Raw genomic sequence first — 25,783 nt, 5'->3', positions numbered from 1 at the left:
TCTCCTTTATGGTTTCTTATTGTTTCCAAATCTTTACAATCAAAACAAAACCCATAAGTGTCAAGGTATCTTTAAAACAATAATCACTAATTTCTTTACATTTTATACTATTAAAAGCAGTAAAAAACTTACTTTTCCTTGTGCTTCTTTCAGCTGTTTTTCTGCTGTTGCCTGCTTGACATTTGCTTCTCTCACCATCTTATGAGCTTCCTGAAAAAGTTAACGTCTCAAATTTGGAAACAAAGTATTTAGCATTTGTTTTCAAAACTCTTTTCATAAGTGATTGACACAAAGATACACAACCAAAATGTTGCCTGAAAGTAAGTATTCAATGTCAACTACTGAAATAGCAGTTATCAGCAGACAGACAAACTATTAGGAATTAGGAATAGGTAACCTCTTTTAGTACCTATTACCACTGAGGCAGCCAAGTTGAGTCAATTCTCAAATCCATGGTTGAGTAAAGGTCTGTGAATGTGATGAACGAAAATATATGACCCACATGTCAAACTGAACTTCTATACAGTTAGGTTCTTATAATTTGGTGTGTATATATATATATATATATATATACATATACATATATGCATATATATATGTGTGTATGTATATATGTATATGTATATATGTATACGTATATATATATATTATTATTACTCACAGTAAAGGCATACATAAGGGACAAGTAAAAACAGTAACATCAATACTGTTTCTTAGAGAACCCTGATTAATATACACCAAGGATGCTACACGTCCTACAATGTCAATGGTACCCCTACTAAGAAACACTGCTTGAGTTGGGTAAAAATTTTGGTCCCAGTGGCAGGCTGGAGATAAATAGGAGTACCTTTGAACAAGCAGATGTACGTTTTAACATTCCTCAAATCATCCCGTATCAGATATACAACAAGGGTTTGCCATTTTTGTTGTGGAGTCACATAAAGTTACGCTAAAGCAGCCTCTAAATACTTGGTAAAATCAAAATTTAAAGTTACCTTTCTTTCTACATACGCATTTTTAAACAACCTGATTCTGGTACCCCATAGCAACTCTTTCCTTTTCACAGCATTTTAAGTTGCAGACTATATTTCTTCAAAGATTCATTTTTTCTTAGAGGACTTATAAATATGCATAAAGCTAAGCATATGTTTCTCAAGATTCCCTCAAAAAACAATTTTATCAATTTATAAAAATCAAGACACTGCTCTTGGCCAAGACGTAAATAGACCAACCTCAAATAGACTAGCTGTGAGTTCCTCCAATTCCTGTCCAAGTTGATCTCGTACTTTAGAAAGCCTCTCACATTCTTCATCTTTTAACTTCAGTTCCTATGAGAAATTGATCATGTTACTTTGGATTTCCATAGTTTGAAGTTACATTCAACAGACTATATAATCTTCACGAATAAAACTACAAAATGTAGTACTGTTCCCTCCTAAAATGTTCACACTGAAATTGTCTATTTAGTACTTGCTAAGTGGAAGACAACCAGGCAAATCTAAAATTACAAATAATTCTACCTCACATACTAAATGTTCATGTTTCTTTCATAAAACATCCAAAGATTAAATACGATTGTATATGACATGTGAAAATAAACAATTAAATGACTTCTTTTTCCCCTTAACTTTTCTGTGAACACATTTATTGCTATTAAGCAAGCAATTTCTTCAATTATACTTATTCATTTCAATAAAAATTTAGTGGCTTTTTCCCAATGTTTACTTTAAAAACTGTTTACTTATTAATAACTTTATGTACCATACTGTAATAAGTTTAAAATTTCCATTAGGAGACTATACCATTTTAACACTGCAACCAGAGGCAAATGATGCATATTTGCATTTAAAATTAAGAAGGTTAATGACCAAAAAAAAATCACATCCTACATTTATACATGATTCCACAACAGGTCACAAATAGAGGTTTAAAAATTTCTATATTAAAATGTTACAAATATGCAATTTTATATGTTGCCCTAAATTAATCTTTCAAACTTAGAGATTAAAAAAAAAAATCCAAGCTCCTTATATACTGGTCACAATTACTCTAATAAAATAATAGGTTAGTTGTGTTATAATTGTGGTGGCAGCGTAGTTTTTGAATCCAAGGACAATTCCTGACAAGCCAAATATACCAGCTGGGAGATCAATAGAACCCAATGACTACATCTTCAATATAACTAGATAAAAAAGAATCACCTCAAGCCGGAGACTATGAGAGAATGAGGCTACGCTGCAGGATCAGCCACTGTGTGGAAGGGAGCAACAGGAAGTGAAAGGGACTACAGAGGTGTCCTGCAAAACCTCAAAACCCGAAAAATCATTACAAATGTCCTAAAAGGAGAGGATTCTACCCTTGGTGGAAACTGGGAAACCAAACAGGAGAAAAGAGCAAGTTTTTCACAGCGCCAAGTTGCTGGTAAGTGCAAAAATCTGTCCTGAGGCAGCAACCAGTACTGTGAAGCTCTAAACTGTGAGCAATCTCAAAGCATCCCAGCAAAGAAACCTTTCCAGGACAGAGCTTCACATTAACGGAAAAACTCTTGTAATCTGAAACCAAATTGCAGGATAGGAATAATGGAAATAGAGAGAGAGAAGGTTCAGCTATTAAAGGAGGAAGATACGTGGCAAAGTTCCAAAGAAAACAGACTGCAGAAAGCACTATAAGAAAAAATAAATATCTTATGATATAATGTTAATAAGCCTATAACAAGCAAGCAGAGACCCTAGGCTAGAGGAGGAAATCTGCTTGAATGAGGCTTACCTCTGAGACACAGAAGTGGCTACACAGATACACCAATAACAATAGAAGGGGAATCCCTTGAACATAAAACTCAGAAAGCTCTCCTGGTTTATCCTATGCCTTCACAGGGACCTCCTCCTAATAGTCCAGGGAAATTCAATTAATTTAAACATAGAAAACAAACAAACAAAAAATATGTGAAGTTGTCATAATAAATAAGTGAAACAGAAAGCCAAGTCACCTATAAGGGAAAGAAAATCAGATTGGTATTAAACATCAACAGCATTTATGCTAGAAAACAATGCAGTAATATTTTTAAGATCAAGGTAAGAAAAAACATGAGATGAAGATTTGATATCCAGCCCAAATGTCCTTCAAGTGTAAGGCCAGAGACAAAGAGTTATAAACCTGCAAAACTTCAGAGAATATCTTTCGCATGAGCATGCCTGAGTGATCAAGTGAAGAATGAGTTTCAGATAATCAAGAAAAAACTAAAGATTTAATATTAAAGACTGGGGATGAGAAGCAAATATATTTAACTACAGAGCTACAATTAAAAGATGGGGAGGGATATCAAGAGATGAAAAGACAAGCCAAAGACCGGGAGAAAATATTTTCAAAAGACATATCCAATAAAGGACTTTATCCAAAACACACAAGAGAATTCTTAAAACTCAACAGTAAGAAAATGAACAACCTGATTACGAAATGGATAAAAGACCGGAAGAGACACCTCATCAAAGAAGATACACAGAGGTCAGATAAGCACATGAAAAGATGTTCCCTATTACGTCATAAGGGAAACACAAATGAAAACAACAAGCACCACCATATACCTAATGTCAAAAACCAGAACACCGACAACACTAAGTGCTGACAGGGATGAAGAGCAGCCAGAACTCTCATTCATCGCCGATGAAAATGCAAATGGTGCAGCCACTTTGGAAGACAGCAGTTTTTTACAAAACTAAACATACTCTTACCATACGATCCAGTAATTGCACTCCTTGCTATTAAACAAAAGGAGTTGAAAACTTACGTCTACACAAAAACCTACACTCAAATATTTATACATTCCTAATTGCCAAAAGTTGGAATCAACCAAAACTGTAGGTGAGTGGATAAAAAAATTCAGTTGGGGAATGAATAAACTGTGGTACATCCAGGTAAAGGAACATTCCTCAGCGCTGAAAGAAACTAAGCTTCCAAATTATGAAAAGACATGAAGGAAAATGCATTATTACTATATAAAACAATCCAACATGAAAAGGCTACATACTGCATGGTTCCAACTCTATGACATTCTGGAAAAAGCAAAACTATGGAGACAGTACAATGACCAATGGATGACAGGATTTAGAGGGTAGGGAGGGATAATCAGATAGAGCACAGAGGATTTTTAGGGCAGTGAAACCATTCTGGATGATACTGTAATGATAGATACATGTCATTATACATTTGCCAAAACCCATCAATGTACAACACCCAGAGTGAACCGTAATTTAAACTCTGAACTTTGGGAGACAATGATGTGTCAATGTACGCTGATCAGTTGTAACAAATGCACCCCCCTGGGGCAGAATGTGGATCATGGAGGAAGCTGAACAAAGGCAATAGTAACTAAAGGGCTAAGAGCTATAAATATCTTTGATTAAAGGTAACAACTATGGAAATCAAACCTTCCAAAATACCAAGAAGGAAAAAAGGAGGGCACAAAGAAAACAGCACATAGTGAAAAGGTTTGTGTATGCAGACAATAGACATTTAAAAGCCATGTGACAGAAACAAGCCCAATGTAGCACATTTATCAATAAATGTAAATGGGCGCAACTCACCTATTAAAAGAAAAGGATTTTCAGATTGGCTAAAAAAGCAAAATCCATCTCTATGCTCTATACAAGAGACATACCTAAAACAAAGTGATTCAGACAGATTAATAATAAAAGGATGTGCAGAAGTATACTAAAAAATGTAATACAAACAAAAATAAAACAGGGATCTCAATCTTGATATCAGACTAGGCAGAATATGGGGCAAAATCATTAGAGACAATGGAAACTTCATAATGCTAAAAACTATAATGCAAAACGAAAACTTTACTCCCAAATACAAAAATATAAAAGTAGACCTAAACAAACAGAAAGAAGGACATACCATGTTTTTGGATAGAAAGACATCATAAAGATAGCAATTTTCCCTGAGTTAATTTATAAATCTATAAATGCATAAATTTAATACCAAGTTCTTGCAAACTCTAAAATTTCACTATTTTATAATTATATATGAAAACTAAGTCAATTCATTCAACATTTCCTACCTTGTTTCCCCAAAAATAAGACCTTGCCGGACAATCAGCTCTAATGCGTCTTTTGGAGCAAAAATTAATATAAGACTCAGTATTATATTATATCATATGATATCGTATTATATTAAAGACTTGGTCTTATATAAGACCCAGTACATAATATTATATTATATATTATATTATATATTATATTATACCCAGTTTTATAGTAAAATAAGACTGGGTCTTATATTAATTTTTGCTCCAAAAGATGCATTAGAGCTGATTGTCTGGCTAGGTCTTATTTTCGGGGAAACACAGTACTAGGTCGGCACTATGGTAATCCCTCAGGATACAAAACCAAATAAGATACTGCCCCTTGAGAAGCTTCCAGTCCATTAGAGCAATACATAATGTCATTCATGAAGGCAAAATTCTTCAATTGCTCCCTACAGTCTACCAAAGTGGCATAAACCTCACCCTAATACTAAAGACCCTTTAAATGTGCTCAACTCCCCTTTTTAGTTATTTCCCTTGAGCCAAACAGTAAAGCTAGAGTTAAATTGGTCTGATTCTTTCTTATTTCATTCCCCAATCTGATCCCATTCATCTGGGCTAACCCTTTTCCCTGTAAATGTCTGATTATTTTGTCTTTATGTTTCAAGGTCCAACTTAATCTATCTACATGAAATCAAACTTGTATTTCATGTGAATGTTTTTTAGAATTTAATTTATACTTTTCATTATTATAATATAGTTTTCAAAATTCATTCCTTCAGCAAACACTAATTTTATGTTAACTAGATACTAATTTTTCTGTTAGTATCAGGCATTCATCTAGGTGCTACAGACACAGAAAAGAAATGAGCTGCAGTCCACGATTTTCACAAAGTTATAGCCTCCTGAGGGTAGCAAACCTTTAAAGAGATTCACAAAGCAATTTGGTAAGGGCTATAGTAATCATATGCATATACTAGAAAAAGTAGTTTACCAAATGTAAAGGAAGGAATAAAACAGTATGTATTATAGTAGCTAAAGATGGGAAGGATTGGACGCCACAAGAAGATAATGCCAGAAAGTTAGGTTTATGGTCAGTCCTAAAAAGTCCTGGCTAAGAAATTGGGACTTACTTTAAAAACAAGAGGAAATTATCTCAAAGGCAATGGGAAGTCACTGACAGATTTTAAGCAGAATAGTCACAATCAGATTTGCAATTCAAAGTGATAACTTGGAAAGCATGGCTAGCTTAAAAAAAAAGAAAAAGATTGGAGACAAGGAAAACAGTTGATTACTGCAATATTTTAGGAATGAGAAACACATTTAGAGTGGCAATACCAGAAAAAAAAATTTGAGAGAGATTTAAAACACCGAGTATCAGGACTCTTGATCAAATGTATTTCCTCAAATTTAAGATGTAATTTTTAAGATAAACATTTTATACATCAAGAAAGGAAAAATGCCGTCAATGAAACTACGACACACTGCATCTTTTATGCTTCAAATTTTCATTTTACACTTATAGGAAGAACTTTCCTAAACTGAATTCTATGAAATTTAACAACCTACGGATTCGAGAAGCTCAGCAAGTCCCAAGCACAAGAAACCTGAAGAAAAACTACACCAACGTACACCATAATCAATCACTTACAGACAGTGATAAAGAAGAATCTCACATCACTGCAGATGAATAAAGGTAAGGCTAACAGCTGACTTCTTGTCAGAAACAATGCAAGCTAGAAAATACTAGAGCAACATCTTTAACGTACTAAAAGAAAAAAACCATCAATCTAAAATTCTTTACTGAGTGAAAATGCCGTTCAAAAGCCAAGGAGAAAAAAATACCTTTTCAGATATACAACAGCTAAAAATAATTTAGCTCCAGCAAACACAGCAAAATTGTTAAAAGATGTCCTTCAAGTAGAACAAAAATGGTATCAGCTGGAAATCTGGATCTACATGAAGGAATGGGGAGCACTGGAAATGGTAACTGCATGAATAAATATAAAGATTCTTTGTTATTTAAATCACTTAAAAAGATAATCAACTGTCAAATGCAAAAATAGTAACAATACATTGTGGAGTTTAAAATTATGAAGAAGTAAAATGTATGACAATCACGGCACAAAGGCTAGGAGAGGAAAGCTAGAAGTCCACTTTTATAAGGTACTTACACTATATATGAGATAGTATATTATTAGAAGGTAGACAGTGATAAGTGAAAGATGTATACTATAAACCCTAAAACAATCACTAAGTTAGCATAATATATATAGCTAAAAAGCCAAAGGAGACAAGATGAAATCACACAGAATATGGAATTAACCCAAAAAGAGGCTTAAAAATAGGAAAAGGGGGGAATAAGAACAGATAAGACAAAGAGAAAACAAACAGTAGATGGTAGATTTAAGCCAAACCATATCAATATTATATTAAATGTAAATGATCTAAATACACCAATTAAAAGGCAGATTATCAGAAAGGATAAAAAGGATATCCTTTAAAAAGATAAAAAGGACCTAACTACATGCTGCCTACAAGAAGCGCACTTTATATGGGAAGACAAAAATAGGTTAAAAGTAAAAGAATACAAAAATGGTAACTATCTGGCCTCCCTTAAAGAAATAATCAGAATAAAGAGAATGGCTGTTGACTTAATTTTGATTTACAAATTGCCATAATTCAGGAAATATTTTAATATTCAAAAGTCCTTTTCAAGCCTTGAGCTCTAAGTAAGTATTAACACTATCTTGTACTCTTCATAATAAAATTCACCATACATACATGTTCACAGGTTCACATGAATAACCTCAACAGTACCTCTAAATACAGCAAACTAAAAATTTCAAAAGATATTCCCAATTTGAGTTAAGAAATTAGCAATCTGTTCTGATCAGTAAGTAACTACAATGTAGTCTCAACAGTTTACCTCTATACAAACTGATTTCACTTAAAACTGTGTATTAAGACAACATAATCTGAGCCAGATGGCAGAAGCCAAATACAATTACATCTCGGCACACCCCTTGTCTTTCGGAAAAGACTAAAAAGGCTATTGATTTTTCTTTTTGATAAAATATATTTAACCAAAAATGTTTAACATATCTGCATGGCTGTTGAACCATTAGCCATTCATTAAAGCATTTATAAAGAATATATATGCCAGGCATTGTACCACATTATGCCAGGCACTGGGGATACAAAAAATCAATGTTATGCTCTTGAAAGACAAATCTAGTAGGGAAAGGGTGGAACTACATGTTCGTGAAATGTCATACCATAATGTGCTGGAAATTATACCTATGTCTGTCCTATCTTCTCAAGTATCCACGTGAATTGGTCCATTTCACCTAAGTTGTGAAATGTATATAGAGTTGTTCATATTATTCTTTTATTTTACTTTTGATATCTGTAGATTCTGATATCCCGTTTCACTCCTGCGACTGAATATGTGTGTCTTCTGTCATTTTATTCTTTGTTAGTCTTACTAGAGGTTTGTCAATTTTATTGATATTTTTAAAGAACCAGCACTTTGTTTCATTCATTTTCTCTAGTTTTTCTGTTATCAATTTCATTAATTTCTGCTTTTTATTACTTCCTTCCTTCTGCTTGCTCTGGTTTTTATTTTGCTATTTTCCTCTACATTCTTTAAGTGAGATTTTAGATTATGGTTTGGAGACTTTTCCTTTTTTCTAATTATGAATATTTAGTGCTATAAATTCCCCTCTGAAATTACAGTTTCAGAAAGAAAAAAAAAAGATATGGCCACAAATATGGGGATAAATAGCAGAAATTTTAAAGATGACCAAGTGGGAAATAGAACAAATGACCAAGAAAGGAAAATTCTCCAAGGTAAGACACAAAAATATTCAAACCCAACTACATGACAAAGGCAGTATTACTAAAACATTCAAAACAAAATGACTTGCACTGAATGACCTCAAGTAAAGGACCACAAAGCCAACCACATATAAGAAAGGAAAAACCCAAACAAAGAACATAACCCACCAAATCTGCATTACAGATAATGCAAGAGACGGAGGAGGCAATGTATGGGACACAAAAAGACTTGCAGAATCTCATTTTTCCAGTTATGACTCTTAGATGAGCTTCTTTACTACTCCGAGAACTTCACAGATTCCTAAATGCTGCCCAACAGGAGCTAAGGCTGTGCACACGTGAAGGATAAGTGTAGAACTATAATGATTTCATTTGAGTTACCCCACTCCATAAAAAAATGTTATCATAATTTCAAATATAATATATGGAAGAATAAAATAGTTTTTTGCTTACCCTCTGAGCTTTTGCAAGTTCTTCTTTTAATCTTTCATAGCCCTTTTCTCTCACTTCCAAAACAGATGGGCTTCGTAAACGGGACAGGCTATCGGTACTCAACCCGAAAATATCATCATTGCCATCACAAGCCTCTGTTACAGTAGCACCCTGCAAAAACTCCCTCTCTGCACTACAGTTGTCCTTTCTCGAAGTTAATTTAGTTAACCCAGCTGTTACTCCAGAGGTAGAACAAGGTGTGGGGTCTGTCACATTGATGCTGTAAGGGAGAGTTCAGAAAACATTAGCATATGCTCAAATGTAACTGGCGTAAACACACAGGTCTAAAACACTCAGGCCATAAACATACAGGTCTATCCAATTTGGTAGCCACTATATTTAATTAATAGCATGTCCTCAGTCAAAGCTAATGTAGTTTCAGTCCTTAATAGCCACATGTGGCTAATGGCTACTATATTAGCACAAGATACAACATTTTCATTATCACAGAAAGTTCTATTGAGTAGAACTGCTCTAGAACGGAGGTCCGCAAACTAAATGCAGGCTAAATCCAGTCTGCCACCTGTTTTTAAAAGGCCCATAAGCCAAGGATTATTTTTACATTTCAAATGGTTGTGAAAAATCAAAATAGTATTTTGTGGCACGAGAAAATTATATGAAATTCAAAACTCAGTGTCCACATGTGAGGTCTTTTTTGGAGCTTATTCATTTACGTACTGTCTATGGCTGCTTTTGCACTTTTAACAGTAAAGGTGAATAGTCGCACAGAAACTGTATGGCCCGCAAAGCCTAAAATACTTACTATCTGCCCCTTTACATAAAACGTTTGCTGACCCCTGCTGTTGAACAGTAACATGTATTGCTCTTCATGGACAAGCTTACAGTAGTCAAATTTTCTAAAACGTTAAAACTTAAAATAAGGTAACCAAGCAAACTGTCCATTTGTTTAATACGATACTTCTAAACAGGCATTTTGATGATCTCTTACCTGATACTAGATATTTCTGAACAGTTTAAACGTCTGGGAGATGAATACACAGGTTGTGTAGGAAGGTCAGAGACATCCAAGGCGTTAGCCTGGAGAGGGGCCGAGCACAAAGCTGAAGGGTGCACCGGCCGGTAGATGACACCCGGCGAGGTAGTCTGCTCGTGAGCTCCCGATTCATACACGCCGAGGAGGTCTGGAGAAGTAGGTGAAGCAAGGTTTACTTCATGGAAGCCTTCCAAGGGGTCATTAGCCATAGCAAAAGCCTCATCATAAAATAACCTACATTAAAACAAAAAGCATGTAATTATTTTGGTAAGCCATTTAAAATTAAAAGAAGATGTATAATTATAAAATGTGTTTACAATCTGTTATAAAGTATAAGCTTACAATAAAAGAGAGAGCAAAGAAAAAAAACTATAATCATTTCACATTTAAGTGCCCTGATAGTATAAATACTACAAAAGGCAAATAATTTGATTTGGAATAAATTTGAAAGTGACAGCTAATACTGTTAAAGCGAGTCAATTAATAAGTAACAATGAGGAATGAATAAAAATTTGCTTGATATTTTTACTTTGTTATCATATGTGACATTAGTTAGAATAAGTAGAAGAGGCAGTAAAATATACGAAGAGTGCCAAAAAAGTATACACATTTTAAGAAAGGAAAAACTATTAAAATTGTAATAATATATACTGATAACAAAAGACGAATACAAGTCATGTGTATAAAGTTTTTTGGCACCCCCGGTATTTTGAATGAGACAGACCTGAGTTCAATTCTCTGTTCTGTTCTGCCTCATATTGGTTATGTGACTTTGGGTGAATCAGTGTTTTTTCTTCTTTTGTATTTTCAAATACATAATTTCAAATTTACATAAGAATTGCAGAGCTCTTATGTATCTTTCATCCAGATTATGAAACTGTTAACATTTTGGAATCATTTAATAGCTTTCAGACATGATACCCACTATCCTTTAATATCGCGTGTATATATCTTAAGTACAAGGACATTCTCCCGTGTATATATCTTAAGTACAAGGACATTCTCCTATCTAACCACAAAACCATCATCAAAATCGAGAAATTAATGCTGGTCAATATTACCATCCAATCAACAGGCCCCAATCAATTTTCTTTGATTGTCTCAACAATGTCCTTTGTAGGCCCAGAATCTAATCCAGGACAACTATATTACATTTCTCTAAGCCTTAAATTTTTTCTCTGACAGGATGAGAATGGGATAAAAATATTCCCTCCCTTCTCCAGATTGCTGTGAAGATTAAGGGAGACAATCCACATAAAATACTTAGCAGCATGCCATGTATCTGGCAATAGTATGGCATCAATAAACATTTGTTACCATAGTCAGCCATTTACAATAAGCTGTCTGTTTCAGTTCTCCCTATACAAAAAAGTATTTCATGTACTACTCAATTACAACATAGTGTACATTAAAACTAAAGAGTGTACCATTTAAAGTTTTCACTTGAAGAATCTAAAAGAAATCTTAGAACTCCTTTACTGATTTCCCACTCTATAGCAGGGTTGTCCAAACTGCGGCCCGCGGGCCAACTGCGGCCCACAATCCATTGTTAATTGGCCCGCAGCAAACTCCAAAAATATATTTAGTTTACTTAAACCAGGTGAGGCAATACATACTTCACCTCGAGTGAGTGGCCCGGCTGTTTGTGTATTTTACCGCATATGGCCCTTGGTAAAAAACGTTGAAAAAAGTTTGGACACCCCTGGTCTATAGGATAAAGCACAAACTTATAAGCTCAAAAATCAAGGTCTTCTATTATCTGAACCCAACCTCTTTCCAATTTTTTCCTTCCTACAATAGTACTTGGATAATCATGAGTAATAACTTCCCGGAGCTTCCCCAAATTCCCATATATAAGCACCAAAGTAGCACTGAATCTCTTCATTATATATATTAAAAAAACTCATTCATTAAACTGAAAATTTTAACTCTCATACCCTTAATAAAGTGTTAAAAATAAGTAGAGAACAAAGGCTGCTGTAAAATTGGGAAAGAAGTGAGTTGACTAAAATATTTACATATTCTCTCAGAATTAAAGATTACAAGTCACAGACCCTCAAGAATATATATGGACAATCAAAACTGTAACTACTAAGTCTACAAATGCCAAATTCAAATCCAATCAGTTTTCTTTACTGTAGCAAATAGTAATTTCAGTCCTCAAAATGAAACTAGTCCTTGATTTTTCACCCAAATATTTCACTATGCCAAATGAAAAATCACACTAACAAGGAATTTAAAGTGTTAAATACTAATTATAATTTATTATTTTTTCATCCAAGAGAATATTTTTCATTCCTTATTCATAATTCACACATACAAACACACCAAGCAAACATCTAACCCTGAATATTTCATTTCCACTTGAATATAATTTACTAATCAATTCACTTCAAGGCAGCAAATAGGGTTATCAAACTTTGACATTTTATCAGTAACTATTTTATGATGCGTTCTATCCCATATACTTCTAATTCATCTCTCTACATCTTAGAGAATCACTGAATCATAGAATGTGAAACCATTTGCATTTCTGGAAATGCAAAAAAAATAGTACAAATCCTATGGAGGAAAATTTAATATCTAGCCGTATGATGTACTCATTAAACCTATGACCCAGCATGCCCACTTTTAGGGTTTTATCACCAAGATAAACTGACAAAATAATAAAGATACATGCATATGGCTAGCAATACTAGCAGAAGATTGATTGCCGTCTTGTATACAAGACTAACTGAATGAACTAAGATACATCCTCATAATGAAGCAGTATGCAGCTGCAAAAAAATGCGTAATATCTACATACTGCTATGAAGTGATCTGGAAGATATACTGACAAGTTAAAAAACTGTGTAAACTAAGCTACCTTTTATCTAGGAAAGGAGAAAATACAAACTTACTTATATGTATATATAACATATAGGTATTTATATGTATATGTACTTATATTTTAGAAATGGAAGGATAAACCAAAACTAAGAAAAATCACTACCTATAGGAAGAGGGAGAGAACAGAAAAAGGGGACAGGCATGAAAGCTAAATTTTTCTGAATGGACCTTGCCTTGTAGATTTGAATTTGAGCTTATAACCATGTAAATGATTAAACAAAATTAAATTTTAAAAAAGAATCCCTAAAAATAAAACAAATGAACCTCACTGTATATTGAGCTGGCAGCTTACCCACATGGGGGAAAGCTACAGCAAATGCTTTTAAAACATAGTAATAAAACTATATATTCCTAGCGGAATATATTCTAAGGACAAAAGGAAATGGAAAAAAACTATAAACTATCTTCAGTAATCCTATTAGTATTAATGCTAATATTGCTATTCTGAAACTATTATATGTAAGATTAAGCAAATTATTATGTTAATGTCACTTGGAACAGATTTTTAGCATATGAGAAGAGACATAAATATAAAATCAAAAAAGTTAAAACTCTGAAGTCCTAAATTTTTATCAGAAATATCAGGAAAAAATTTTCTATTAGGAAAATAATTTCTTACTTTAGCCACTGAAAAGGTATAGCAACACTAACCAGCTCAGGAGCAATGAGTAGGTACGTACTCCTTGTGCTCAGAATAATACCATTTCCTACGGAAAAAAAAAAGAACAAGGACTCCTGGAAAAATGGTTGAGTCCAGGCCCAGGGCAGTAAGTACAAAAGGACCCTGGAACATCTTGTTATACAAGAAAACAGGAAGCAAGAAAGCTATCAAAGACTACTGGAGTGACATCAAAGCACTCCCACTAACCAAAGATGGGACAATCTGAACATCAAAAAGGATAGTATCTGTAAAGAACTGAAACAAAAATATTTTTAAATCCATGAGTTCATGATGACACCAAAGTTCAATCTCACTGGTCCCCTTTGATCGGTGCTATGGAACCAATTTCTTATTTTGAAAACTGGTAAAATAAAGGAAAGAATCATATATTTATCTTGACTCTCCTGTATATCATGGAACTAAACAGTTTATGAGAAAAAGTTCTTCCTTTGAAAAGGATTCCACTTAAATATAACTTTGCAATCCTAATGAAATAATGGGTCTAGGCAATAATTATCAAGAACTATTAAAACCCTAAGGTGAAAATCTGTCTGGGGAACTCCATAATTAACGGATCGGTATGACAGTACCTGAATGACACCTTATCACAAAAAGGGGGAAAATCTGACATTAAGAGGATTATGTGGTAAAAGAGGAAATGAACATCCCCACCATCCATGAAGCATTCTTGCCCCCTAAGAAAAAAAAGGATTCCAATCCAATCAAGTGTCTAGGTTTTCATCAGTTTATAGGAAACACAGAGAAGAATATATTAAATAACATCATAGGGATAAAAACAGCAAAATCTAGACTTTGGGAAACTACTGGACAAACCACAAGAAATATGATAGGACATTTAGGGAATGACAGTTTTTGACACTACTGAAACTAACAAAGGAAAAAGACAGAAAATCAGACTGGAGGGGCACACATGACAGATCATTAAAAGCTTCATTTAACATGGAAAATGTTGCTTGCAATTTATCCTGAAGGGATGATCAGCTGCACATTTTAGAAAGTGTCTATGTACTGTGCTATAAGAACTTTAACTTCTTAGAAAGAAGAAAATAGAGGCAATTGGTTAAAAGGCTACTGCTACAGGCTAGGCAAGCGATTATGAAGGTCTGATCTCATGCCAAAGGCATACGTTACGAATGGGGTAGATGGAGGTGTAAATAAACTGGAAAAAAAGAAGTAGAGGTAATTAAAAAGAGACTGAAGAGATATAACTAAATACCATGTGTAGATCTTTTTTGAATTCTTATTTGAATAAACCAAATGTAAAAAACGAATACTATGAGACAATTCATATACTTTTATTATGTTTACATTTACAACCCTGTTGTTAACTACAAGCAACAAAACTCTCATAAATTTGAACTATTTCAATAATTTTCATTCTTTTTCCTCTGATCTAAGTAATCTTAGCTTAAGGCTATAGCTGTTTAATTTTGTGTTGCTGATATCCTAAGATAAACAAACATTACGTTTTCACTTTTTTCAAACCATGACTATATACATTTTAAGCTTATGAACTATCTCATTTACTTATAAATTGAAAGGAAAAGCAGAAGGAAAAAAGAGAAATAGCAAGTTAATGCTACCTGTTGCAAGTATCCCTCTCTTCCTTTAGTCCCCTCATTTCTGCTTCTACTGCTAGATCAATTTCTATACATCCTAACATTCTTCCACTGACTATCCATCACCAAACACAGCACAGTACCTACTGAGTTCCAAGCCCAATGCTAAACTATAAAATGGAATAAAATGACTTAAGCTCTCCCCTCAAAGCTTGCATACTCTAGAGAAAGAGACCTCTTTATCAATGAACATTATAAATACAATGTAAATATCAAAATACATACCAAAATAGAGGCATGCACTCGGTGCTTTGGAAGCATAAAAGAAAAAAACGTACTACCTGACAAAGCTAAGGACATCAGTACAGAAAAACTATTATAGCTGGAGAGTTTTCAAAAGTTCAGGTATTTTATCACTGGGATATCAACATTTAAGTAATTAATTTAGTAACCAATTTACTACCCTTTATTGAAATCCATCTTAACCAGAACTATACAGGACAAAGGTTTAGCTTGATAAAGAATGCTCCCTTCAGAATACCTTCAAAGCTTCGTCACTACCTCAACACTGAACCATCTCTACCACACTGCTCATCCTTTCTTCCTCCCTACTCTCCAACTACTCTGACATTTAGTCTTATTTGGCACTTATTAAAATGACAAATATATATATATATATATATATATATATATATATATATATATATATATATATATATCAAAAGTTCCTTCTAAATTTTGAGGAACTTATAAAAGATCCAGGAATAATTATATGGCCTACCTTTCTGACGCCTTATGAATATTTTCCTTTAATCCCCACTGTGACTTGCAGAGCAGATACTCAATGAATATCTGATTTTAAAAAAATCTCTGGTGACACATGAAGGATTATGTATTACATTAATATTAAGTATCTCATGAGAGCTAAATTAAAAACAATTCTTCAGCATTACAACCTATACATGTGGAAGTCGGAGAGCACAATGGCTAGGAGCATGGACATTAAAACAAACTGCCAGACTAACCTAGTCCTGTAACTTCATTTAGCTGTGTGATCTTGAGCACGCTACCTCTCTCTACTATAAAAAGGGATGGAATTATGGATTACCTAACTCCTAGGTCACTGTGAGAGGAAATTCCTATAGTGCTTAGACCAGAACCTGATACACGGTAAACTCTACCCAATGGTGACAGTGTATCACTATCATCAGAAAACTTGAATATTTTTTAAGCCAGAAATACAAATCATAAGAACACCTTTCAGAAGGTATGTAGACCAGGAATGGAAGAAGCAAGCACATTAAGAGTTCCATTTTGGGCAGTCACACTCAGTTTTTAAACCTGGCTCTGCCATTAATCAGCTACATCACCACTGGCAACTAAGTAACCATAGGCAAATTATTTCACCTCTCTGAATCTCAACTTCCTAAACTGTAAAATGCGATCCCACCTATATCCCAGGAATGTCCCCAGGACTAAAAGAGTCAGGAACCGAAAGCAAAAGCACTGGGCCTGGCCCACTGTCAAGGTTATATGTGTCCCTTTCCCCCACCTCCTCACATCTCATGTGGAGTATCTCACTAAATTTCATCCATTAAAAAGTTAATATTAGGTTGAACCATATGAAAAACAAATTTATATGGTTTCATCAAATACTGTATCAATTCACAAACGGAGAGAATAAACTCAGGGAGGTGAAGTGATCTACTCAAGGCCATATGCACGGTTAAGTAAAGGGAGCTAAAACTTAAAAGAAGAATTGTTTTAAGATTTAATAATTTTTCATTTGGCCAGCTAATTGATTCAATGAGTCCTGCTCAGGATGGGAGGAAAGAAAGTTAATATTAACCACAATAATGTATGTAAAACTACTGTAACCTACAAGCTTTTGCTCTGCCATATTAAAAAAAAAATGATGGGGAGCTAGATTTCTAAGAACCTTTCAATTTTAAAAGTTATTTGTGGAGTGTCTATATGTGTGTTGGAGTGGTTGAGGGTTTAGGGAAAAATAGACGAAAAATATTAAAGGAAGAATATATATAACTACACTAATTCAAAAAGTACAATTGTATCTAATTAGAAACCCAGCTAATTACAAACCCCACAAGCAGCTGAACATCAAATATCCATCCGGATGAGAGGTTAGAGGTATTCAATACCACAGATGAGTTGACTGCCAAACACATAAAAAAGAGCTGTATTAAATGTATCCACTTTGGGGGGTGGCCGGTTAGCTCAGTTGGCGCTAATAACCCAAGGTTGCCAGTTTGAGCTGCGCATGGGCTGCGTCCTCCTTAAAAAAAAAAAAGAAAAGAAAAATTAGGAGAACTAGATTAAGTAACCTAAAAAAAAAAAAAAAAAAAAAAACTGTATCCACTCTGATTCACAAAGGTATGCACTAAGGAGTGGAAAAAGAAAAAAATCAAAAGGCTTTTCTTCTAATAGCAAGAAATACACCATTGTAGTAAAATTGTACGTAACTGCTAAGTTTTTTCTATACATTCCACCAGGGCTTCAGGATTAGATCATTTAATCCATATTTGGGATACAACATCCACCCAAACATGAAAACTCCTATCAAAATGCACAGTACTAGTAAATAAATAACAAATGTTAACAGAACAAGGCCCCATAAAACTGGTGGACTATTTAACAGCATCAGATATTCACTATGATTGGTCTACAAATGTATTCTGCCTCTTCTCCTTGATTTGTCATTCACGTTTTGTTTTTTTTAACTGCATGAACAAAAAATGAGGATGAGGATAATGAACAGAACCTGGGTCTTTCAATAGATTTACAATGGAACAGTTTTGCTTTAATCCTCTTATCGGCCCCTGCTCCAATTATGTAATCATTCCATGGCAAAAGATTACACGGATCTTTCCCTACACTAAAATGAAGGAGCTGGAGAGAGAAACACAAGAGTGTGAAACAGGTAGCCTCGGAATATGTTGTATTTCCTCGAAACTAAATTGTTCGCCTCTTAGGAATCGGTATTAACTCAGCGCTCTCAATTTACCCTTTAGCCATTACAGATTGTTTTTTTTAATCCCTTAACCACTGGCTACTCTTCACGTGCTGTAGATCCCAACAAACACCATCACTTCCAGAATCCATTAAGCTCGCTTGTCCCCCGGCGGCCGGAGCGAGTTGTCATCGCTGGAAGAGCAATGTAATCACAATTATGTCTGTCTGTGCAGCTCGTCTCAACTCCCCGAAACAAAAGTCAGCTGAACTGGGCTGCCTCCTACCGCACGACTCCAGGGCGCTTGTTCTTGCCCACCAGGTTTCACCGAAACCTCCCGAGAGTGACCTCTACGCCTCGAGATGGTGCCTCACACGTCTTTTACTGAGACCCCTGGTCCTCGCCTACAGCTTCACCACGACCCGGCTCCCGCGCGGAACCGAGCTGCAGACTTACTCCGGAACTCTCTTCCGACTCCCCTCCGCGACCCCGTGCCCTCAGCCGCGCGCGCCCCGCCTACAGGTAACCCAGCTCCCGGCTCCCCGCCGCGGGTGCTCGGGACCGCGCAGTTAATGAGTAACGCGCCCGTGCCCGGGGAGCGGGGGAGGAGCCGCCGCCGCCCGACGTCCACCGGCGGTCCCTGGGGGTGCCCAGATGCCCCGAGCCCCGCGCCTCCGCCGCCGCTTACTGGGGTTCCGGAGCCTGCGTGCCGAGGCGAGGGAGCGCGCTGGCCGGGCCGGGCATCCGGGTCGGATCTCCGTGCACCGCGCCCTCCGCCGCGCCCGCAGCTGCACCTGCCACGGCCGCCCCCCAGGCCGGCTCGCGTGAGGCGGGCGCCAAAGGGGGGCGGTGCTCCGCGCCCCGGGCCTCTCCGTCCCGCCGCCGCACTCACCTGAGGAACCCACGACGGCCGCTGCCCGCGCTCAGGGGCGCTCACAGAACCCCACAGAGCGCGCCCCCAAACAGCGAGAGGCGGACGACCGCCGGCCGACGCCGCTCCACTTCGCCGCGGCGGGCGCACTGCGCCGGGAGCCGCCGAGGGAGCGTGGGACTGCGCCTGCGCCGTGAGCGGGGCCTGAAGCGGCCTGGCCCCACCGTGGGAAGGCCGGCTGGGGGCGGGGCTGGGGCGGTGCAGGGGCGGTGCCTCGTGGGGCCCGAGGGGCCTGCGCGCTCCCGCGCCCCCTGGCGCCAAGAGGGGCTCTTCCCAGGTACCGGGGTTTGGGACCCAGGTGTTGCTGAGGGCGGTTTCCCGGGGAACGAGACTGAGTCGGCGCACAGCCTTGTTTCCCTGGGCTCCACAGGAAGTCTTGGGTTAACTTCGAGTGTGCTGGGCTCGGTCGGAGTCGGAAACAGAACCTTCGATGTTAGTTGACAACTGCTAGAACCAACCTGAAACTTGGTGTCCATATATACCTTACAACGTGCGCGTGTGGGTGTGTCGGGGGTGCGAGGTGGGGCGTCCGATAGAACCCAGATCCCGTCATCCCAGCTACTGCTAGAGCATTCGAGAATGTCGTTTCTGTACCTGCCTTCTCTCATCTTTTGTGTCAACTGTATCAAACTTCCACACCTCTTTAGGAACTCCAGGTAGGAAAAGTGAAAGTACAGAACCAAGCTCCTAAAATCTGATCAAAAAGAGGCAATCACTGTGTGTGTCTCTGTTTACTAAAAGGGATGCGTGCAATTTATGTAATACACATAGGGAATAGAATCATCATTCTGTATATTGAATACATCTATTCGAGGCAGTGAATAAGAGAGTCGGTTATGTGTATGGCTATAGGAATCAGAATTCCTGGGTTTGAATTTGCCACCTACTAGCTGTGTGACCTTGGGCAAGTTAATCTTTAATAGCCCCAATTTTCTCAACAGTAAATGAAGATGGTAAGAGTACTTACCTCACTGAGTCGTTGAGAGATTAAATGGTTTAATAATGTAAAACACTTAGTGTGCTGCATGACACAGAGAGCCTAATGAATATTAGCTGTATTATTAATAACATTATTACCATTAGCATCCACCTATAATCCAAACAGAAACCTAGAAAGTCATTATTTACTCATTTATACCACATCTCCAATATATCAAGTCCTATCCATTCTAATTCCCAAATAATTCTTAAATTTATCCTACCTCATATTCACTGCTGCTAAATATGACCTTCCTCATTAATAGACCCCTAACTACTCTTCCTTATACCATGTCGTTCATGTCATGTCATGAATGAATGCCATTCATTCATCAGACATTTATTGTGCTCCATCTATGTGCCTACTGCTGGACATAGGGACATAGAAACCATTACACATAATCTCTACCACAGACTCAAACATAGTGAGGGAGACAAATACACATATGTCAATTACTGTGAGCTTCTTGAGAACAGGCACAAGGCCTGACATGTAGTAGGGCTGGCTCAATAAATGCAGAATGAGTGAATGACATACATGGAGATATACTCTCTTGGTATAGAAACGTTTACAGGACCAGTCCTATAATATATTCTACATAGGACCTAAGACGTCGTTCATCTGTAGGAAATAGTAAGCGATAGCCATAGGTCTAAATCCGATGTTGGTTTATTTACAAATCACCCACTATCCATGAGGCTATTTGGAATCTATGAGTACTTAGAGGTGTTTTCTCTCACATACTTAATCTGCCATCATAGTTTGAGAATGCAGAAAGTGATATGGGTAGTTACCTACAATAATACTTTAGTGTCCTTGCAGCACAGAAACCAAAGTACATTACAGAGTGTTAGATACTCAGAATCTCAGCCTGCAAAATATATAATGTGTTGTGAGGAGCCTAAGTTAGATTGCCCAACCATAAGTTAAAGAGATAGATACTTCACCACTTTAAAAACATGATTTTTAGTGTGCTGAAAATCACACCAGATTTTGTAGTGTGCTCAAGTTTGCCTCCTTTGTCTTTCATTGAAAAATAAATGACAGTATACAACTAATGTCAAATACAATATATAAAATAATATTATATATTTTTTTAAATCTTAAGACTTTCCCATCCATACCTGGGACCAGAAAACAAAGGAGATGAATGCAGATATCTAGAAATTTAAAATTGAACAAATCATTCTAAGGTTGTTTCCCTTTGTTATAACTTTTATTGCTTGTTTGCCTCTGTTTTATTTTCAAAGTTTAGAAAATGTTGTATATTTACATGGTACTTTCCAGTAATTGTATTTAGATGGTACTTTCCAGACTTCACATAAATTATGTCATGAGTCCTTTACAAAAAAATAATTTGACATAGGTAGAAAGGTAGTTATTCTTCATTGTTACAGATGGAGAACTTGGACCACCAGGGTTAGGGCTCTGGTCTTCAGAATGCCGGGTAATATATTACAAACAAATGAAGTTAAAACTCTTTTTTTTAAAAAAAAAAGCATACTGGATTTCATGTCCAGCAGTATGGCAGACTAGATACTGGTTGATTCTCCCACCCAAAACAACTAAAAGTGCTAAATAAAATATACGAAACATCTTATCAAACATATCAATCAGCTGACAAGAACCCTCAAGGGCAAAAACTAGGTAAAAGCAGGAACTCAGTAAATAACAACAAGGAAAAAAAAAGGGGGGTGTGGTTACTGGGAAAAAAGTGCCAAGGGCAATCTGTCATTTCCTTGTCCAACAAAATAGTTCCTCGTGGGTCAGTGCTCACTGCTCACATTCCCATAAAAATTTGCCTTCACGACTCCTGTACAAAAACAGAGCTGTCTTTAAAGTATCTTTCATTAGGTCACTTATGTACAACTCTGCATTTCAGGCCATTTTTCTAATGTTGGAATGAATGACTGAAAAGATCTGAGGGCTGAGAGAAAAGAGCTTAGACTCTAAAAAGTATGGTTTCCTTCAAAAGAGTCACTTCAGCCAGTGGGCTCTCAACCACAAGGTTGCCAGTTCAACTCCTCGAGTCCCGCAAGGGATGGTGGGCAGCGCCCCCTGCAACTAAAATTGAACATGGCACCTTGAGCTGAGCTGCTGCTGAGCTCCCAGATGGCTCAGTTGGTTGGAGTGCTTCCTCTCAACCACAAGGTTGCCGGTTCGACTCCCGCAAGGGATGGTGGGCTGTGCCCCCTGCAACTAGCAATGGCAACTGGATCTGGAGCTGAGCTGTGCCCTCCACAACTAAGACTGAAAGAACAACAACTTGAAGCTGAACAGCACCCTCCACCACTAAGATTGAAAGGACAACAACTTGACTTGGAAAAAAAGTCCTGGAAGTACACAGTGTTCCCCAATAAAGTCCTGTTCCCCTTCCCCAATAAAAATCTTTAATAAAAAAAAAAAAGAGTCACTTCAACAAGCTACATATGTATAAGGAAATGTTTTGAGAATGAGCTTTGGATCCAGTTTATTTCACAGACACACAATTTGCCATCCATTAAGCACATATTTATTTATTGCTTCTCTAAGCCAGGTACATAAATAATCTGCAGGAAGAAGAAAGAGAAGGAGAGACGAGACTTAATGAGAGGGCTTCCTGGCTTTCCCACAGTGTTTCAGTCCCAGGTTCCAGTCTATTTCTGAGACTTCCTTCATTCATCACTTCCCATGTGTTCTGTGAGAAATCCTTGTATCCTTAAAATAATTCCCCCATTTTGCTTAGATTTTGAATGGAAAATAATACTTTTCATGGAGAGATTGGTTTCCGTAGCAGTTAAAAACTCAAAATAACAGTAACTTAAGCAAAATAAAATTTATTCCTCTCCTGTAAATGTAGGAATTCCAGGGTTGAAGTGGTGGCTCTCTGATCAACGTGGACACAGCCACCTTCTGTCATGTGTCTTCACCATCTTGAACATGCAGCTTCTGCCTTATGGTCCATGATGGCTGCTCAAGCTCCAGCTATCACATCCTTATTTCCAGACAATAGAAAGGAGATGGGGAAGAGAAGAGCACGCGTCTTTACTTAAGAACATGTGCAGAAGTTGTATACATCACCACACTTACACCTATTGGTCAGAACTTGACTGTAAGTGATGTTCAAACATGTAGTCTCTTTTAAGTGGCCATGTGCCCAGCTAAAAATCAGTGGTTCTAATACTAAAGAAGAATGGGAGGGCAAATACTGGAGAAAACTAGCAGTCTGGCTCATCATCAGAGATCAGACTTAGGGTCAGAGAAACAGTGATGGGGTAGAACATACAAATAGAGCAAAGACATTGTAAGGAAAACATGCAGTGTGTTCAGGGATGGTAAGCAATGCAGATTAGTTGGCACATAGAACAACTGCAGGTAGATAAGCCCAGAAAGATACATGGGAGCCAGATTGTAGCTCATAAACGCCCATGGGAGCCAGATTGTAGTTCATAAATGCCATGTGGTGGTCAGAAGAGAGTTCCTGAAAGATTTTGAGCTGGAGAGTGAAATGATCAAAACCATGCTTTAGGAAGAGGAATGTGGTGGCAACGGCGACAACGTATTTGAGTGAGGAATGACTAGAGGTAAAGGAATTAGATAGGAAGCTACTATGAGAGTGAGTGCGTATATTGCAATGAAAACAGGCAAGGAGAAACATTTCAGAGGATGAATTTGTCTGACGCAACAAGTAATTAGATCCTCCCTCCCTCCCTCTCTTTCGTATTCAGCGTCCGTTATCCTTTTGGGGATCAGCAGAAAGACTTTATTTGGGAAAGTACACTTTCACCGTGTTCAGTTCATATGATTCAAATGGAACTGAATTCCCCCCCAGTTCAAGGTAAGCATGTGACCCAGGCATACCCAATTCAAGAATCTTGGTCTCTGGGATTAGTTCATAATAAGCAAATGACTCAAGCAGGCAATGACAGTAGCTGGCAATGGAGAACATGGCGGGGAATGAGACTGACGGAGTAGGCAGATCTGAGAAGTAAAAAGACCCAGTATGAGTCCTGATCACATTATTTGACGTCCTGGATCAAGTTGTGACTGAAGCTGAAGCACCTGAACTTTTTAGTTATATGAGCCAGTGATTTTCTCTTTGCTTAAGCCAGTCTGTGTTGGGTTTTTGGCCACTTGCAACTCAATATACAGAAATAAAGGCAAAGAAAGCATCAATGATCATTCCAAGCTTTAAAAACAGTGTAGTCTACCTTTGTCATACATAGTATTAATAGACTTGACTGATAAATTTTATCTGTTCCCAAAAAATCAACTCTGCCTTCAAAGAGAGGATATTTGGTATAATTCGGAATGATCGCAGTTATGCTATGAAAGCTCTAAATGTACTTACAGCGTCATAACATATTAGAGCTGGAGGAAACCTCTAAGTCATCTCACCTCTCCACCTATATTCACAAATGAGGAACCTGAGACCCAGAAAGATGAAGTGCTTTATCCAAAGTCACAGAGCTACTATGTGCTGGTCTCAGTCTGACATTTCAAAACAGGACATCTAAAAAATATGTTCAAATACATTTGAAATACATATGATAGAAATAACTCCCTACAAAGCAACCATTTTGAAAGGACAATATTCATTTGGAAAGCATAGGCACGAGAACTGACTCTGGGTGGTGAACACACAATGGGATTTATAGCTGATGTATTACAGAATTGTACACCTGAAATCTATGTAACTTTACTAACAATTGTCACCCCAATAAACTTTAATTAAAAAAAAGAAAGAAAGTAAAAGAAAGCATAGGCATGCCAGCAATATTCACCACAACCTCGTGAGGCTAGGTGATCTTTCTGCACAATGTTGCTGTGACTCACGTCACTGTACCTTAAGTGACACCAGTCACGCTGTGTTGATCACTGATAACTGGACCTGGATAGATACCGGAGCAAAAAGCAACCTGTGTGGTTGGTTAGTTTGGGTATGAGGAAGGTCAACCTTCTGAAGGGGCATGAAGCTCTCCACGTCAGGGATCCTCCATCCTGTTGACTGAAATCAACCCAGAGTTCCTCTCTCTTTGAAAATATGAATGCTAAGTGTGCACACAGACAGTGGTCATTCAAGCTCAACTGGTAACTCAAATCAGGATAAACTATCCTTGATGAGGCCTGATGTTCATCCTCGTGATAGAAATACTGGGACCCACATGCCCTGTAATGTCTAATAATCCCTATATCTTTGCAATTATTCCTTTATGCATTCATTCCCTTATTTATTGAATGTTCCTTACAGGACACATGCTGATTTAGATGCGGGGGAATATGACAGAGAATAAGACAACGTCACTACCTTTATGGTGCTTCCATTCTAGTGGAGGAGACAGTCAATACAGGAATAGATATAAAACATAACGTTAAGTACCGTGTTTCCCCGAAAATAAGACCTAGCCGGACCATCAGCTCTAATGTGCCTTTTGGAGCAAAAA

At 37.1% G+C, this 25,783-nt stretch overlaps 1 protein-coding gene across 7 annotated transcripts in view; it reads right to left on the bottom strand.

Annotated features, from left to right (window-relative positions):
* The window catches only part of RAB3IP (RAB3A interacting protein), a 31,299-nt gene extending 11,817 nt beyond the window's left edge, over window positions 1–19,482 (bottom strand). Inside the window, exons 1-6 of one of the 7 annotated variants that reach the window (XM_088800706.1) lie at window positions 19,343–19,481; window positions 17,583–17,775; window positions 10,308–10,586; window positions 9,320–9,578; window positions 1,233–1,328; window positions 133–210 (exon numbers count right to left, since the gene is read on the bottom strand). In XM_088800706.1, coding sequence (XP_088656832.1) covers window positions 133–210; window positions 1,233–1,328; window positions 9,320–9,578; window positions 10,308–10,586; window positions 17,583–17,668 — 798 coding nt within the window. In that variant the 5' untranslated portion in view covers window positions 17,669–17,775; window positions 19,343–19,481. Of the gene's footprint in view, window positions 1–132; window positions 211–1,232; window positions 1,329–4,580; window positions 4,642–9,319; window positions 9,579–10,307; window positions 10,587–17,582; window positions 17,776–18,906; window positions 18,999–19,138; window positions 19,264–19,342 lie in introns of those variants that run through there. The other 6 variants (XM_074325427.2, XM_088800707.1, XM_019748958.3 and 3 more) reach the window with 6 other exon arrangements.
* Between the last annotated feature and the right edge of the window lie 6,301 nt (window positions 19,483–25,783).

Source organism: Rhinolophus sinicus, chromosome 1 (genome assembly GCF_057876585.1).
Source record: "Rhinolophus sinicus isolate RSI-liver-muscle chromosome 1, RSI-T2T, whole genome shotgun sequence".
Lineage (NCBI taxonomy): Eukaryota > Metazoa > Chordata > Mammalia > Chiroptera > Rhinolophidae > Rhinolophus > Rhinolophus sinicus.
Note: the sequence above shows the minus strand (reverse complement) of the source record. Positions and strands in the feature narration are given on the sequence as shown.